This window comes from Rhinopithecus roxellana, chromosome 15, assembly GCF_007565055.1.
Source record: "Rhinopithecus roxellana isolate Shanxi Qingling chromosome 15, ASM756505v1, whole genome shotgun sequence".
In the NCBI taxonomy this organism is placed as follows: domain Eukaryota; kingdom Metazoa; phylum Chordata; class Mammalia; order Primates; family Cercopithecidae; genus Rhinopithecus; species Rhinopithecus roxellana.
In genome coordinates, this window is record NC_044563.1 from 85,815,068 (window position 1) to 85,832,713 (window position 17,646).

The following is a 17,646-nucleotide window of genomic DNA, read 5'->3' on the forward strand; positions in this document are numbered from 1 at the left end:
ACAAATGGGATCTAATTAAACTAAAGAGCTTTTGCACAGCAAAAGAAACTACCATCAGAGTGAACAGGCAACCTACAGAATGGGAAAAAATTTTTGCAACCTACTCATCTGACAAAGGGCTAATATCCAGAATCTACAAAGAACTCAAACAAATATACAAGAAAAAAACAAACAACCCCATCAAAAAGTGGGGAAAGGATATGAACAGACATTTCTCAAAAGAAGATATTCATACAGCCAACAGACACATGAAAAAATGCTCATCATCACTCGCCATCAGAGAAATGCAAATCAAAACCACAATGAGATACCATCTCACACCAGTTAGAATGGCAATCATTAAGAAGTCAGGAAACAACAGGTGTTGGAGAGGATGTGGAGAAATAGGAACACTTTTACACTGTTGGTGGGATTGTAAACTAGTTCAACCATTATGGAAAACAGTATGGCAATTCCTCAAGGATCTAGAACTAGATGTACCATATGACCCAGCCATCCCACTACTGGGTATATACCCAAAGGATTATAAATTAGTCTACTACAAAGACACATGTACACGTATGTTTATTGCGTCACTATTCACAATAGCAAAGGCTTGGAATCAACCCAAATGTCCATCTGTGAAAGACTGGATTAAGAAAATGTGGCACATATACACCATGGAATACTATGCAGCCATAAAAAATGATGAGTTTGCATCCTTTGTAGGGACATGGATGCAGCTGGAAACCATCATTCTTAGCAAACTATCACAAGAACAGAAAACCAAACACCGCATGTTCTCACTCATAGGTGGGAACTGAACAATGAGATCACTTGGACTCGGGAAGGGGAACATCACGCACTGGGGCCTATCATGGGGAGGGGGGAGGGGGGAGGAGGGTGGGATTGCATTGGGGAGTTATACATGATATAAATGATGAATTGATGGGTGCTGACGAGTTGATGGGTGCAGCACACCAACATGGCATAAGTATACATATGTAACAAACCTGCACGTTATGCACATGTACCCTAGAACTTAAAGTATAATAAAAAATATATATATATATAGTAATCAGGAACAAAAGAAAGAATGTAAAAACTATTCACAAATTCAGGTATCCAGATACATCCCAATAAGCTGTGAAGCCAGGTGCCTCTGGATATTCTTTGCTGTGATATAACTGACACTAGAAGGACTACTCACTGTGAAAATTACCCCAACCATATAATCTGCACCAGCCATGAGTTCCCAGCTAGGTCCTTGACAGGTGCCTCTGAAGGAAACAATGAGAATATGTTCAGATCAGTCCTTTTGTGTAAATACCCTGAGCACTCGCTGGTGGATCTGCTGAGTCTTCACCCCATAGACAAGAGGATTGAGCTCAGGTGGCATGAGGAGATACAGTGTAGTCAGAAGAACATGGACATGATGGGGTACATGGTGACCAAAGCAGTGAGTGAGGAAGGAGAACATTCCAGGGACATAGAAGACCAGGATGACACAAACATGAGATCCACATGTGCTAAAGGCCTTAAGTCGGGCCTCATTTCCTGGTACCTTCAGCACTCCCTGGAGGATGTGGGCATAGGAAACACCAATGGCCAGGACATCCAGCCCAATCACAAGCAAGGCCACAGTCAGCCCATAAGTTCGGTTGACTGTGGTTTCTGAGCAGGCAAGTTTCACAACAGCCATATGTTCACAATAGGCATGGCCTATGATGGTGGTTTGGAAGAAGATAAGTTTTTGCAACAGAATGGGGAAGGGGATGAGGAGTGGTAATCCCCACACCAGCACCGCCATTCCGATGCGCCCTATGACCCCTGTATGCAGGATCGTGGAATGAGGGAAGAGGTGACAAATGGCTACATAGCAATCCAGAGCCATGGCCACAAGTGCTCCTGACTCCATGGAGGGGAATGCATGGATGAAGAACATCTGGATCAGGCAGATGGTGTACCCAATCTCATGGGCATGAACCAGGAGCACTGCAAGGGCTTTGGGTGCAGTGGAGGAGGCCAGAACCAGGTCAATGGTAGCTATCATGGACAAGAAGAGGTACATAGGTTGGTGCGAGGATGGGTCTGTCCAGATGATGAAGAGAATGGTAACATTGCCCACTAGAGCAAGGAGGTAAAGGATGCCCAGGGTCAGTGCAATCCAGTGTTGGCTTTCCTCTAAACCTAGAATTCCTATCGGGAAAAAAGAAGGCTGGGGTAGCCTCCAGCTGGAATTGCTAAGGGCCATTATCAATGACTTGAGGAGGAAAGAGAAAAAAGAAACCAAAGTCATGATTTCTGCATTTCTGGTACATTACCACATTGTCCAGGTCACATTGTCTATCATCTTCATGAGAGGAATAAAATGATTAAAACTGCAACCAAAGGGTATCTAACTTTATAGTTAGATACAAAAAAGAAAACCTTTGGTGGAGATAATTTTTTTACAGGTGAGACATCCACATGTCTGAATTAGAATAAGTCTAGTTTTGTTTAGAGATGAGTAAACAGGCCGGGCGCGGTGGCTCAAGCCTGTAATCCCAGCACTTTGGGAGGCCGAGACGGGCGGATCACGAGGTCAGGAGTTCGAGACCATCCTGGCTAACACGGTGAAACCCCGTCTCTACTGAAAAATACAAAAAAAAAACCTAGCCAGGCGAGGTGGCTGGCGCTTGTAGTCCCAGCTACTCGGGAGGCTGAGGCAGGAGAATGGCGTAAACCCGGGAGGCGGAGCTTGCCGTGAGCTGAGATCCGGCCACTGCACTTCAGCCTGGGCGACAGAGCGAGACTCCGTCTCAAAAAAAAAAAGAGTAAACATACACTGTTTTGGGAGAGATGCATAAGCTTTAACCATTCAGTTGCTTACGTTTTGAAACTGTCAACTTCAAAGTGTTCTCTTTATTAACCTCTTGGCATTACTGAACACTGTAAATTAAACTGCTGTTTTTGAAATTAGCTTCCCTCAGTTTTCATGACATGGCACTCTAGAGTTGTTTCTCCTATAGCCTCTGTCCCACCATTTTCTCCATCTCATTATGTTGTTGATTCCAGGGATCCATCCTTTCCTCTTTTCCCTACTCAGTATGTTATCTCTGTATTGGCTTCATCCACTTTCATGGTTTTAACTATCTACTTTTATTTCTTTCGAATCTATGTTTCTAAGTCAAATATCTTTCTGAAACACAAATCATTCTTTTTTTTTTTCCTATTTTTCTTTCTTTTTTTTTTTTATTATACTTTAAGTTCTAGGGTACATGTGCATAACGTGCAGGTTTGTTACATATGTATACCTGTGCCATGTTGGTGTGCTGCACCCATCAACTCGTCAGCACCCATCAATTCGTCATTTATATCAGGTATAACTCCCAATGCAATCCCTCCCCCCTCCCCCTCCCCATGATAGGCCCCGATGTGTGATGTTCCCCTTCCCGAGTCCAAGTGATCTCATTGTTCAGTTCCCACCTATGAGTGAGAACATGCGGTGTTTGGTTTTCTGTTCTTGTGATAGTTTGCTAAGAATGATGGTGAAACACAAATCATTCTTTCCGTTTGCTTCCTGAATAGCTATACTATAGCCTCAACATATTCAAGACAAATTAGTTGATCTATCCTTCTTAAATCTGTTCTACCTACTTTTGGCAATATTTTTATGAATTACATCACTCTCCATCTACCAAACTCAAACTAGAAACTTGGAAACTGTCCTTACTTATTCTTATCTCTCATCCCTTTTCCCCATTTGTCAATTCCTGTTAACTGTATTTTTAACACAAAGCTATTGCATCCACTCCTGTTCTCAACCCCTGATGTCAAACATCCAACTTCTCTCACCTGTACTGTTTCATTACATCTCTCTGCCTTTTCTATAAACATCTTCCCAGTTCACTCTCAACCTTTAAGTCAGGTTTTTCTTAAAATGAGGTGTCATCGTCTCATGTCTATGGCTAAAATCCTTCAGTGAATCTATTACATGTAATAAAATCATACTCTTCAGACTGCATTAAAGGTTTTCAAGGGTTATCTATTGTGTATTACTTTGGTCTTACAATTAACATATTTGTACATGTATGTTTTACTAAACCATTCCAACATTCTTGGAGTTATATGACTAAACTATTCTATTTTACATATGCCTTTTCTGTAGTCTTTCTTCCATGTCCTTTATCTGAATTGGTCTTCCTCACTCTTGAAAATTTAGAGTCTACTCTCTTCTGCTGCTCAAAAGGACTCATTGGCTGTGTTAGGTCAAGACTGTTTATGTCAGGAGCACTGTATGTTATGATCCTTCTTTGTTCACCCCATAACTTTCTGACTTATCTCCATCATAGAAATCCTGTCAGCATCTTAATGGCTTGTTTTAAAGAACTGTATCTCATTACATTTCAAGATTATAAGCTAGCATGGATGCTTCACAATGCAGTGTGATAAATACAAGCTTTGCGGGCAAAGTTTGTTGAAATTCTGTCCATTTCATATTCTGGGAATAAAATCTTGCTAGGCTTCTGAAACTCTTTAAGTCTTAACTTCCTTATTTCATAGTAGAATAAATAATATTAATCTTAAATACTTACTACAAATTTTAACTAATGTATGTAAAGTCGATATATAGGTTACTTTATAAAGTATAGTCTATAAATTATAGTTATCTTTTTAACATAACTAATAAAAGATGACTATGAGATCTTAGTCATCTTTTATTAAGTTGATGCAAAAGTAATTGTGATTTTTGCCATTGAAAGTAATGACAAATATTAATAGCAATATCATTAATGTTTAAAAAAGAAAACTATAGTTCTTTCCTTTCTTCTTTGTCTTCTTGACTCTGCTTCTCTGTTTCAAACTTTTGATATGTTTACCTCTCATCATGATGTTATAACAATTCAGTGTCTCTGACACCTCATGTTATCAGGAACTATTGAATGAACAGCTGTCTGTTTAACCTTCTCCATGGGATCCACCCCTCAAGTATTAAAATAAAAACTTGCAACTGATTATATTTGTGTCTGTATGTTTATCTTAAAAGACAGATGTAGTCTGAAACAACTATATTTTTCTTTGTTGGGGTGGTGGTTCTTGTACATGTACATGTGAAGATTTCTTAAAGTCTAGAATGACTCAGTTCTTGTGGATTATGCATCTGCAGATCACTCAGTATGTCTTTTTTTATGAATAAATAATGTTTGGGAATTATCACCCCAAACTCTCAGTATAACAGTTATAAATTCTGAAATTCCAGGTGGGCATATATCTCTCAGCCTTTGTCTTTCTTCAAGAGTCAACTTAAAATAATAATGACATTTTTATTGAGACTTCCAGGAGAATCTCACACTCTTACAAAAAAAAAAATCACCTTTCAGTGCTTAATATTCCACACACTGAGAAAGTTAATTCTCTTTCTTAGATACTCCCCTTCTGTTACAAGCATCAGCTTATTTCTCATTTTATAGCTGAGAAGTTGGGGAACAGGTGCGTGTTTGTGGAAGGCACCCACGGCTTTAATAGAAGCAGTGTGAATAAAGCAGTGAGACTGAAACTGTACTACAGAAGGTGAAGCAGAGGAGCAGAGATACAAGCCTGAATATAATCTGCTTCTTTTTTATGCTGCATGGCTTGTGAGACTAGAGCAAAAGCCTACATCTGCTTATTAAGCGCTAATTATTAAAGTAAATAAGAGATCACTCTGTGATTCTTAGAAGAAAAGCTGAAGACACTTTATTCCCAAAAACCTAAAAGTGAAGCTCTATTTAGTTCTCTAACCAGAAAGCAGGGGACAATTAGCAAAGAGCTGATGCTGCTGAACGAATACTTATTCATCCACATTCAATCTAAGCAACCTATCTTCTGTGAAGTTGTGCTTGAATTCTGTAAGACAGCATAATATGTCCCCTTTTCTTTCCTTTTGTGATGTCTTTACCACTTTGTCATTGCATTTATGACTTTGCACTTTAAAAAACAGAGACTATGCCTTGCTTATTGCAGCAGCCCCAGGGAAAGCTCCAGAAGCGCCTAGAATCCAGTCGGTAATCAGTAATGTTGGTTGAATAAATATTTATATGATTAGATTAAATAATAAATAAATAAGTGTATGAGTGTCTTAAAAGGCTGAAGATCATGAAAGTTTGATAAGGTAGAGACCGAATTTAAGTAAAGGAATAATGTAGCACTGTGTTGCCATCTGAGGAGATTACTGATTGAGTGTGAATAGTCCTCACCTTAAGTGATGCTCTGGGTGCTTCATGGCAGAAAGATCTCCACTGATTCATCACTATCCTGCATTCAAAGAAGTGATAAAGAAATCCTAGGTGTGTCATAAATCAGGGGATTCCTGTGGTCACTGGTAGTCACTTCTGCTCCTAGCAGGCAGGGAGACCTCTATGGGATGTGACTTGTCTATCTCTCTCTTTAATCTCCTTATCAGCAGTGACTTGGACTCTGATAGTTGGGAGGAAAGGAGGCAAGGACTTAGGCAGAAAAAGAGCAGTGGAGGGCGCAGAAATAGTGGGTCCGTGATAAAGACCTCATAAGAGAGGAAGATACAGAAATCAAGCACTAAGAGGCAGAGCTTCACTGCACAAATTGGAAACACATAGATAATCAGTATAGTAAGCCTGGCAAAGGGCACCGTCCTTCTGGTCTCTGGGTTTTCTTTGAGGATGTGTCCTTTAAAGTCTTGGGTCAGCCTGGAGGGAGACTCAGCAACACAGAGAGAACTAGGAAAGGGAGAAAATTCCCAGACTCAGGAAGGTTCTGTTATAACCCTCCCTGCTCATCTCCAGGAACACGCTGAGTCCTCTGTTCAGCCTCCACAATGGTCTTCTGCCTTAGCTTATGCATAACAATGATGAAGAGGATTTTCTACTCAGAAGGGCTGCACAGCAGTCTGAATGCCAGAGAGGGAGAGGGAGAGGACATCAAATGCATCCCTCGAGGTCTGTACAGCTAAAGTTTCCCAAAGATGTGAAACATGAATACTAGCTTTGGCAAGACATGGGTAAACTGTATCTACATGCATGATATTTGATGGTGAGATGCCACCTAGGACCATGCTAAATGGTCCTGTGAATGCCTCAGGCTAATCATGAAGGCTTAAAGAGATTGGTAGGCACCTGTAGGCACACAAGTTAACTTGCAGCAATGAGTCCCCCCCAATCTCTCTCTCTGTCTGTGTTCTTTCTTATCTATCTTTTATCCCCACTGTCATAGAGTCCAGGCCACTGTTAAGGAGATTAAGGATAGAGAAATAGGTCACATTTCATAGAAGAGCCTCCCTGCCCACTAGCATCTAAATGGTAGAAACTAGGAGAGGCTTCATTTTGAGAAGTCAGGCCTGGTGAGAACAACTACTCTAATTCAGGGGGAAATAAAGTCTATGAAGAAGTGTCAGACCAGAGGTATTAGGAAACTCAGAGCCACACTAGCCAAGCCAAAAAATAACCCCTGTCACAAGGACAATGAGAAGGGTAGGAGTCAGCTGGCTATAGTCTTCCCCCACCATGAGCCCCAAAACTGACCTCATTTTTCACACCTGAATTCCTGTGCACCAGGGGTCACTGGTTCCGTCATCATCACCCCGAAAGGAAAGGTCATTCTTGATACCTTCCCAAAGCAGTGATGGTGACTGTGAGCAAGGCACTGGGCAGGCAGGATGTTATTACCAACTGGCAGGTCCCAGAGGTCTCACAGACACACCTGGGCAAAGCCAAAAGTAGCCCCTAGATTGACTAGAGGAACACAGAGCTAAAGTGACAGCCCACAGGGATGAGTGAGGACAGAGAGGCCAAGCAGGAAGAGTGCTCCTACACCTAACCAGGTGGCCCATATCTGTTCAGCATTGTTCATTACCCCTAAGCCTATACATGCTGATGGTGATAGGAAACCTTGTGCAGTGAGCTGGGAAATTTCACATTGTTCTGTGAGCTCAGACTTCTCATTCTCACAGAACAATCTTAGACCCCAGGAAATTCTTTAGTGAATGCTGTGGTCCAATGTGCTGTTCCTCCAGGTGAAGGGAGTGTTGGCTTCTGGAAGTTGATAACTAACTCACTCTCCTCTGGCTAAAGAAAGCAGTCTCACCCAAGGTTACCTTTCCTTCCCCAAGCACCTCATAGCCAATGACTGATGATATAAGAATATAAAGTCCTGGCCCCCTTTCTTCATCATAAACAACACTGAGAAGGCATTCTAGCTCAAGAGTCCCATTTGGTTAGCTAATGCACCTGAGACAACTAGATCATAGTTTCATTTCTTCTTTGGCCCCATTTCACTCCTCTCACTCCATGACAGTCATTGTTACCATGTATATGTCACAATAAACTTCCTGCATGCAAATCTCTGCTTCAGAGTATGTTTCTGGAGAAGCCAACCTAAGACAAATGCTGCCTGCCTCAGGTGAGTTGAGCACTTTATTTCTCCTCTATAGGACGGTGACAAACCCAAGGGCCTCAACCCCATTGCCATGGTACATGTGGGACAAATGAGGCTCCTCCAACAGTCCATCTGAGGAAGTTCCCAATGAGATGAACTGAGGCCTCCTTTATCATATTTTCCCATCATAAATAGACCCTTCTCTTATTTCCATCTCTGATTGAAGCAGCTTCCCACTTCACCCAGTGTCCACATTCTCTTTGGGAACAATGCCTCAAGTGCACAGTCCTTCCATTCATCCAGTCAACAAGTATCTCATTCACAGCTTGTGGGGCACCCTATTTATCCATTTATTCAATAAATATTAAATATATAGTAATTCCGTGTACTCTACTAGATGTTGGAAAAAAACAAATGATATGATAAAATGGTTCTCATGGATCTTGGGATGATATATGTTAAGTATATGATCATAGAATTAATTACAATTATAAGTGTTATATATTAAAACTATAATGTTTTAAAAGCATATAATAAAAGGACCTCTCCAGTATGGGGAATTCAGGAAATCCCTCTCCAATTTAAGTTAGTGACCAGAAGACTTGGGTCTTAAAGACCTGGGTTAAAGTGAAGGGCGATATGGAGATAGGCTGCGTGCACAAAACATGAGCAGAAGAAAAGGGACTCTGATATTTTCAAAGATCTGAAAGAATTTTTAAAATTGGAGACTGTAGTACTCAGGACTGAGCCTGGAATGTAAGCAGGAACCCGAATATACTGGGTCTTTTGGGCCATGTTTAAGGGCCATGGAAATCCATGAAAGACTTTAAGCAGAGGATTGAGATATGATCAAAATCTCATCAACAAAATGACATCTTATGAAATGGAGAGGCCAAGGCTAAGCATAGATGGCAGGAGATCTTTGGGGAAGAAAATTCAGTGATCTCTACAGAGGTTCAAGGATGTGTCAGGAGAATGGGTAGATGAGGTAGGTATCTTTGGGAATAAAGAAATTGAGAATATGAAAAGATAGACTGTTCAATGGATTATCCACATAAATACTGATGTCTCCCACCAGGGTCATGGGTGGCAAAAAAAATAAATAAATAAATAAAAAATAACAGAGAAGATTTTGACCATGTCATCATTTGATGAAGGCAAGTAGAGGAGAGATAACAGTAACCAGGAGTGGTAGAGGATGATATGAATGAATGGCATGAACCTCAAAGAAGCACCAGTCTTCGCTGATTTGTTTGTCTACTTTTACAGGAAAGAACTGAAAATTGTATTTCAGAACAAAGACACTGAACTCACCACCATGCCCAAGGTAGAAGAGATCTGAAAAAATAAATGATCCCCACTTATTAAGAAACATAACATTGCATCAGACATAAAATAGGATTAATTATAACACCAGCTTCATTTGCATTTTGTGAACATTAAATGAAAGAGTGTATCTGCAAAGTTTTTACTTCAAGGATTCAAGGTACCATGTAGTAAGAGCTGAACACACAGGAGCTACTTTTGTTATCAAGATTTCTCACTAATACAATATATTCAGGATAGAATTCTTCAAAGCTAGTTTGCCCAGAGCACTTAGAGACCTCTGAGCCCTTATAGCAGTGATTCTGTCTTATAATAGTAACTATGCCCTCCAATGCCCCTGCACAACATCCAAAATACCGCCATTTGAAATTACAACTTTTGCAAAGACTAAGTTAAGGTGATGTTTGCGGTGATGATGGTAGTAAAGAAAATAGTGTTAATAGTGATTGTTACAGCAATGTTTTTTCATTTCTTTAACAAAAATATGTTGAATGTCCACTGTCATCAAAGTATACATAGTCATTTATTCAAAAGCACATACTACGTTAATATGACTAAAGAAGAAATACGCTAGTAACACAGTTCATTAAAATAATGAAACTTATTTATTAACACATGTTTATTGACAGCATATTATATGCCAAGAACTATCTTAAGAATATGGTAGAAATCACTATCTAGTAGGAATGCAGAAAGAGATTATTTATCCAACAAAAAACATTATAATTATAAATTATAATGATAATAAAAGAAACACACAGTATCTGAGATCAGAAAACAAATGATTTAATGTAATTAAAAGAATCTTTTCTAAGGAGATGAGGTTTGAACTGAGGTTCAAAATGAGTAGAAACAGCAAGAATAAGGGCAGGGGAAAGCATTTCTATTAGGAGGAGCCTGGACAACCCACCTGGAGGGAGTATAAACATTTGAGGAAATAAAGAAAAACATTTACGTATATTAGGAATATATAACACTCAAGCAATACTAATATATTTCAAGGATATGCAAATACATAAGAGCATAACACAAACACATTAACGGTAGGAACTGGGAAGGAAATGAACAAGAGAGTAAGAAATGAAGACAGAAAATAAATAAACAGAACAAGAATCAGAACAACAATCGTTGCATGCAATAAACTTACAAGTATGATTAACTCAAAGTCTTGCAGCTGAGACTAAAAATGAAGAAATAAAACTACAGATATCATAGAGGGTCATTCATCTCAAAAATAGAATGAAAAAGTACTGGAAATAGAGAAAACAACCTTAATCTGCAATTCTAGTCATATGGAACATGAATATATATATATATATATATTTTTTTTTTTTTTTTTTTTTTTTTTGAGACGGAGTCTCGCTCTCTCACCCAGGCTGGAGTGCAGTGGCCAGATCTCAGCTCACTGCAAGCTCCGCCTCCCGGGTTTACGTCATTCTCCTGCCTCAGCCTCCCGAGTAGCTGGGACTACAGGCGCCCGCCACCTCACCCGGCTAGTTTTTTGTATTTTTTAGTAGAGACGGGGTTTCATGGTGTTAGCCAGGATGGTCTCGATCTCCTGACCTCGTGATCCACCCGTCTCGGCCTCCCAAAGTGCTGGGATTACAGGCTTGAGCCACTGCACCCGGCCGGAACATGAATATTTTAAAGCATTTCTCTCATAAATTTGAACTCAGGATTATCTCCATAGTTAGCCACCCTTCTTTCTCTGAAGCTAAGTAGGTGGTAGAGAGGCCAGTCTCTTCCCATGGACTGGCTGTGAGTGAGCTCTGTGGTGGTGGGAGGTGCTCCATATTTTCCTATGTCCAGCTCATCTCTTTCTGATCTCCTAAAACACTCGACTTCAGATCCATCATATTACCTGATGCATTTATCTTACCAACACAAATAATAAACTTTCAGAAGAAAAAGGTATCAGAAAGATTTCCTGCTTATTGATCAGTTGAGATACCCCAGCCCTTCTAATCGTTTTCCATCCCAATATATAAATACCATAGGCCTCAGAAGAGATTTCCTAACTTCCAAACACCTAGGATAACTTTCCCTGCTTTCTTTTTACTCTCTCCACATGATCTGGGCTATGGGGCTTTCACCTAGTGAGGGAGGGCCACCCTGGCCCCTGAAGTCCAGCTGATGATAACTACACTCAGGTAGGCTCAATCCACTTGGGGCTCAGAATCATCAACAGCCGCTCCCGGATCTGCTTGGTCTTCATGCCATAGACAAAGGGATCCAGTGCCGGCGGAAAGAGCAAGCAGAGATTGGCAAGGATGACCTTGGCAGCAGAAGCTGTGGATGGTCCAAAGTGCTGCATGACCACAGAAAGAAAGCCAGGTCCATAGAAGAAGAGGATGACACAGACATGGGCTATACATGTGCCGCCTGCTTTAGCACGTGCCTCAGGTGAAGGAAAATGCATTGCAATCCTGCCCATAAGAATAGGCAATAAAGGCCACATCCCCCACACCAAGAAGGATTGCCACGGCAAAGGCATAGAGGTTGTCCACAGTGGTGGCCCCACAGGCCAGCTTCACCACTGCCATATGCTTACAGTAGGTATAGGTGTGTGAGAGCCACAGTAGGGCAGCCTATGAGCCAATCTTGGAAAGGAGATGGTCAATCCCATCCCTCGCAACAACACCAGGCCTCCAATCTTGGCAATAACAACAGGTGTAAGGATGGTTGCATAACGCATGGCCACAGAGCAGTCCAGGGCTATGGCCACTAGCACCCCTGACTCCATGGCAGAGAATGCATGGGTGAAGAACATCTGGGAAAGACAGGAGTAGGAGCTGATGGCTATAGCACCAAACCAGAAAATAGCCAGCATCTTAGGCAGTGTGGAGAGAGAGAGGACCAAGTCAACAAAGGAGAGCATGGCAAGAAAAAGAAACATGGGCTGGTGAAGGCCTACGTTCTGTCCCAATGAGAAAAAGCAGGACACCATTCCCAGTCAATGACAGGAAAAACATAAAGCAAAAGGGAAGTGAGATCCAAATGTGGGCGGCAGTCAATCCTGGGATGCCATCCAGGAAGAAAGTATGTGGGAAGAGAACAGAATTATTGGGAAAAACCGTGGTTATCATCTCACACGGAAGTACAAAGTGACATTGCAGAGAAAGGCAGGCTGGTAAAATTCAGTGATGTAGCAGTTGGGAGCTCAGGACATATGCTCTCACTGACACCATCACCACCACATCACTCTCCCCTACAGTTCTCAGAAAAGAGTAAAAAATAATTTTCAGTTTAGTCAATATTTCTGCAAGGTCTTCAAACACAGAAGAGGCAAGTTAGTGGGAAATGCATTGGGTGAGATTTGTCCAGTGGCAAATGCATTAGACAGGAAGTTCAGAAACCAGTTTCTAGTATTAGATATTCTACAATATGTGTGACCTGGGGAAATTCACATAAACAGGTTTAAGTAGATGCCCAGGGCTTGTTGTTGAATAACAATTATCCCATTAAGCTCATATCCCCAAGTTTTGAATTCAGGTGCTTGATTCAATCAATGCTGACCTCAAATAGTTCTCCAGTCTTATCCCACTAAGCCTCATCTAAAATTGCCAAAAATTCTAACATCTGAAAAATCCCTTAATTTAGAGACATTCTACTCTTCCAAGCTTCATTTGACTATCAAGTTTACATATAACATATGTTACAAGAATAACATATGGTCCCTGATAATTTCAACACTGATCAGGCTCTTCTTTGGATATTCCTGTCTACTTCACTTGGTCCTCTACCAGATATCTCAATGGTTGTCTGCTTTACCACCTCCTGTATTTTCTGCTCCTTCAAGTTGGTGTTGTACAGAAATAGACACAAAGCTCAGAGTTGTGGTGACCTGGATAAACAAAAGCTCTGGTAATAACAATAATGTGAAAGCCAAAAAATTCTATACCACAATCACTTTACTGAGATCATGAGAAACTTTGGCAGATGTGCCCTCCAGTTCTTCTTTTCAGATTATTACATTAAGAGTGTACAACATTATTCATCATTATTCATGTCCCTAACATATATTACATTCAACATATTCATTTTATTTACTAGAAAACTGATGTCTGGAAAAAGTAAATTTCCCAGGTCTATAGCTCCCTATAGTGGCAGAATCAGACTGCAGCTCACATCCACTGACTTCCAAGCTAGGAAGCCATCCTCCTATCGCCATGTTAGCAGTGGCTATTTCAGAGCCAAGGAAGAAACTCCAGGGCCCCATGGCCAAAGGTAGGAAGTACAGAGTGATCAGATAATAGGGCAGACAAGGAATTATTTGGAGATCATGTGAATCCCCCAATATCCCCAATACTTCAAGTACCACAATCCTCTCAAGTGAGAGACAAACACAGGACTCACATATACCTGGGACTAGGGCCAGGGAGGGCTTTGGAATGTGAGACAAGTGATTCACATTCTAGGCATAAAAGGTGCAGCCTTAATAACAGCAAGAAGAGGTCTCTAAGTGTGAGGGAAAGGAGCAGAAGTCAGCCTGGAACATAGTCCAAGAAAGAAGAAACACTACAGATCTAAAACAGCCAAGGAAATTTTGCTTTTCTCTCCAAGAGAACACATAGTTATTGCCCATACCTTCAACCACAGCTGCTGAGAAGACTGCAATGACAACAGACAGTGAGAGGGCTGGGAAGATGGGAAATCGACATGGACCTATAGTTCTTGTGTCATGGAATAAACTCCATGATAGAAGTCAAGATCCTGGTTTGAGGTACTATTTCTGCCATATGTCTGCATGTGACTTTCAGCAAAGCATCTAACCATTTTCAAGCCATAGTTTCTTCACATGTGAAAGGAGTAAACTAAAATCTGCCTCACAGGATCATTGTGAGAACTGAAGGAGATATACAATACGTGAAAATGCTTTGTCAAATGCTGAAAATATTATTATTATTATCTTCGCTGAATTGTAAGCAATAAATGGCACACAGGGAGCAGTTTAGTTAAGAACAAGAGGGGGCGGAGCAAGATGGCCGAATAGGAACAACTCCAGTCTCCAACTCCCAGCGCGAGCGACACAGAAGACCGGTGATTTCTGCATTTTCAACTGAGGTACTGGGGTCATCTCACTAGGGAGTGCCGGACAATCGGTGCTGGTCAGCTGCTGCAGCCTGACCAGCGAGAGCTGAAGCAGGGCGAGGCATCGCCTCACCTGGAAGCGCAAGGGGGAAGGGGATCCGTTTTCCTAGCCAGGGGAACTGAGACACACAACACCTGGAAAATCGGGTAACTCCCACCCCAATACTGCGCTGTAAGCATACAGGCATTCCAGGAGAATATATCCCACACCTGGCCGGGAGGGTCCCACGCCCACGAAGCCTCCCTCACTGCTAACACAGCAGTCTGCCGCGATCTATCCGCAAGGCAGCAGCGAGGCTGGGGGAGGGGCGCCCGCCATTGCTGAGGCTTAAGTAGGTAAACAAAGCCGCTGGGAAGCTCGAACTGGGTGGAGCTCACAGCAGCTCAAGGAAGCCTGCCTGTCTCTGTAGTCTCCACCTCTGGGGACAGCGCACAGCTGAAGACCAACAGGGGAAGTAGCGGGAGCCGGTGCAGACGCGAACGACTCTGTCTGACAGCTTTGGGGAGAGCCGCGGATCTCCCAACGCGGAGGTTGAGATCTGAGAACGGACAGACTGCCTGCTCAGGTGTGTCCCTGACCCCTGAGTAGCCTAGCTGGGAGAAATCCCCCACTAGGGGCAGTCTGACACCCCACACCTCACAGGGTGGAGTACACCCCTGAGAGGACACTTCCAAAGGAAGAATCAGACAGGTACACTCGCTGTTCAGCAATATTCTATCTTCGGCAACCTCTGCTGCTGATACCCAGGCAAACAGGGTCTGGAGTGGACCTCAAGCAATCTCCAACAGACCAACAGAGAGTCCTTCTGACTGTCAGAAGGAAAACTATCAAACAGGAAGGACACCTATACCAAAACCCCATCAGTTCGTCACCACCATCAAAGACCAGAGACAGATAAAACCACAAAGATGGGGAAGAAGCAGGGCAGAAAAGCTGGAAATTCAAAAAATAAGAGCGCATCTCCCCCTGCAAAGGAGCGCAGCCCATCACCAGCAACGGATCAAAGCTGGTCAGAGAATGACTTGGACGAGAGGAGAGAAGAAGGCTTCAGTCCATCAAACTTATCAGAGCTAAAGGAGGAATTACGTACCCAGCGCAAAGAAACTAAAAATCTTGAGAAAAGAGTGGAAGAATTGACAGCTAGACTCATTAATGCAGAGAAGATCATAAACGAAATGACAGAGATGAAAACCATGACACGAGAAATACGTGACAAATGCACAAGCTTCAGTAACCGACTCGATCAACTGGAAGAAAGAGTATCAGCGATTGAAGATCAAATGAATGAAATGAAGCGAGAAGAGAAACCAAAAGAAAAAAGAAGAAAAAGAAATGAGCAAAGCCTGCAAGAAGTATGGGATTACGTAAAAAGACCAAATCTACGTCTGATTGGGGTGCCTGAAAGTGAGGGGGAAAATGGAACCAAGTTGGAAAACACTCTTCAGGATATCATCCAGGAGAACTTCCCCAACCTAGTAGGGCAGGCCAACATTCAAATTCAGGAAATACAGAGAACGCCACAAAGATACTCCTCCAGAAGAGCAACTCCAAGACACATAATTGCCAGATTCACCAAAGTTGAAATGAAGGAAAAAATCTTAAGGGCAGCCAGAGAGAAAGGTCGGGTCACCCACAAAGGGAAGCCCATCAGACTAACAGCAGATCTCTCGGCAGAAACTCTACAAGCCAGAAGAGAGTGGGGGCCAATATTCAACGTTCTTAAAGAAAAGAATTTTAAACCCAGAATTTCATATCCAGCCAAACTAAGTTTCATAAGTGAAGGAGAAATAAAATCCTTTACAGATAAGCAAATGCTTAGAGATTTTGTCACCACCAGGCCTGCCTTACAAGAGACCCTGAAGGAAGCCCTAAACATGGAAAGGAACAACCGGTACCAGCCATCGCAAAAACTTGGCAAAATGTAAAGACCATCGAGGCTAGGAAGAAACTGCATCAACTAACGAGCAAAATAACCAGTTAATATCATAATGGCAGGATCAAGTTCACACATAACAATATTAACCTTAAATGTTAATGGACTAAATGCTCCAATTAAAAGACACAGACTGGCAAACTGGATAAAGAGTCAAGACCCATCAGTCTGCTGTATTCAGGAGACCCATCTCACATGCAGAGACATACATAGGCTCAAAATAAAGGGATGGAGGAAGATCTACCAAGCAAATGGAGAACAAAAAAAAGCAGGGGTTGCAATCCTAGTCTCTGATAAAACAGACTTTAAACCATCAAAGATCAAAAGAGACAAAGAAGGCCATTACATAATGGTAAAGGGATCAATTCAACAGGAAGAGCTAACTCTCCTAAATATATATGCACCCAATACAGGAGCCCCCAGATTCATAAAGCAAGTCCTTAGAGACTTACAAAGAGACTTAGACTCCCATACAATAATAATGGGGGACTTCAACACTCCGCTGTCAACATTAGACAGATCAACGAGACAGAAAGTTAACAAGGATATCCAGGAATTGAACTCATCTCTGCACCAAGCGGACCTAATAGACATCTATAGAACTCTCCACCCCAAATCAACAGAATATACATTCTTCTCAGCACCACATCGCACTTATTCCAAAATTGACCACATAATTGGAAGTAAAGTACTCCTCAGCAAATGTAAAAGAACAGAAATTATAACAAACTGTCTCTCAGACCACAGTGCAATCAAACTAGAACTCAGGACTAAGAAACTCAATCAAAACCGCTCAACTACATGGAAACTGAACAACCTGCTCCTGAATGACTACTGGGTACATAACGAAATGAAAGCGGAAATAAAGATGTTCTTTGAAACCAATGAGAACAAAGATACAACATACCAGAATCTCTGGGACACATTTAAAGCAGTGTGTAGAGGG

At 41.7% G+C, this 17,646-nt stretch overlaps 1 protein-coding gene and 1 pseudogene across 1 annotated transcript; both read right to left on the reverse strand.

Moving 5' to 3' along the window:
* Positions 1 to 1,261: 1,261 nt before the first annotated feature.
* On the reverse strand, positions 1,262 to 2,308 carry LOC104669207 (olfactory receptor 52L1). Its single transcript, XM_010372127.2, has one exon. The coding sequence runs from the start codon at positions 2,276 to 2,278 to the stop codon at positions 1,289 to 1,291; it is 990 nt and encodes a 329-aa protein (XP_010370429.2). The 5' UTR covers positions 2,279 to 2,308; the 3' UTR covers positions 1,262 to 1,288.
* Positions 2,309 to 11,821: 9,513 nt separating this feature from the next.
* On the reverse strand, positions 11,822 to 12,761 carry LOC104669209 (annotated as a pseudogene).
* Positions 12,762 to 17,646: the final 4,885 nt, after the last annotated feature.

Bases quoted from the DNA above. Each gene is read 5' to 3' on its own strand.
- LOC104669207 (XM_010372127.2), bottom strand. From the start codon at position 2,278: ATGACTTTGGTTTCTTTTTTCTCTTTCCTCCTCAAGTCATTGATAATG.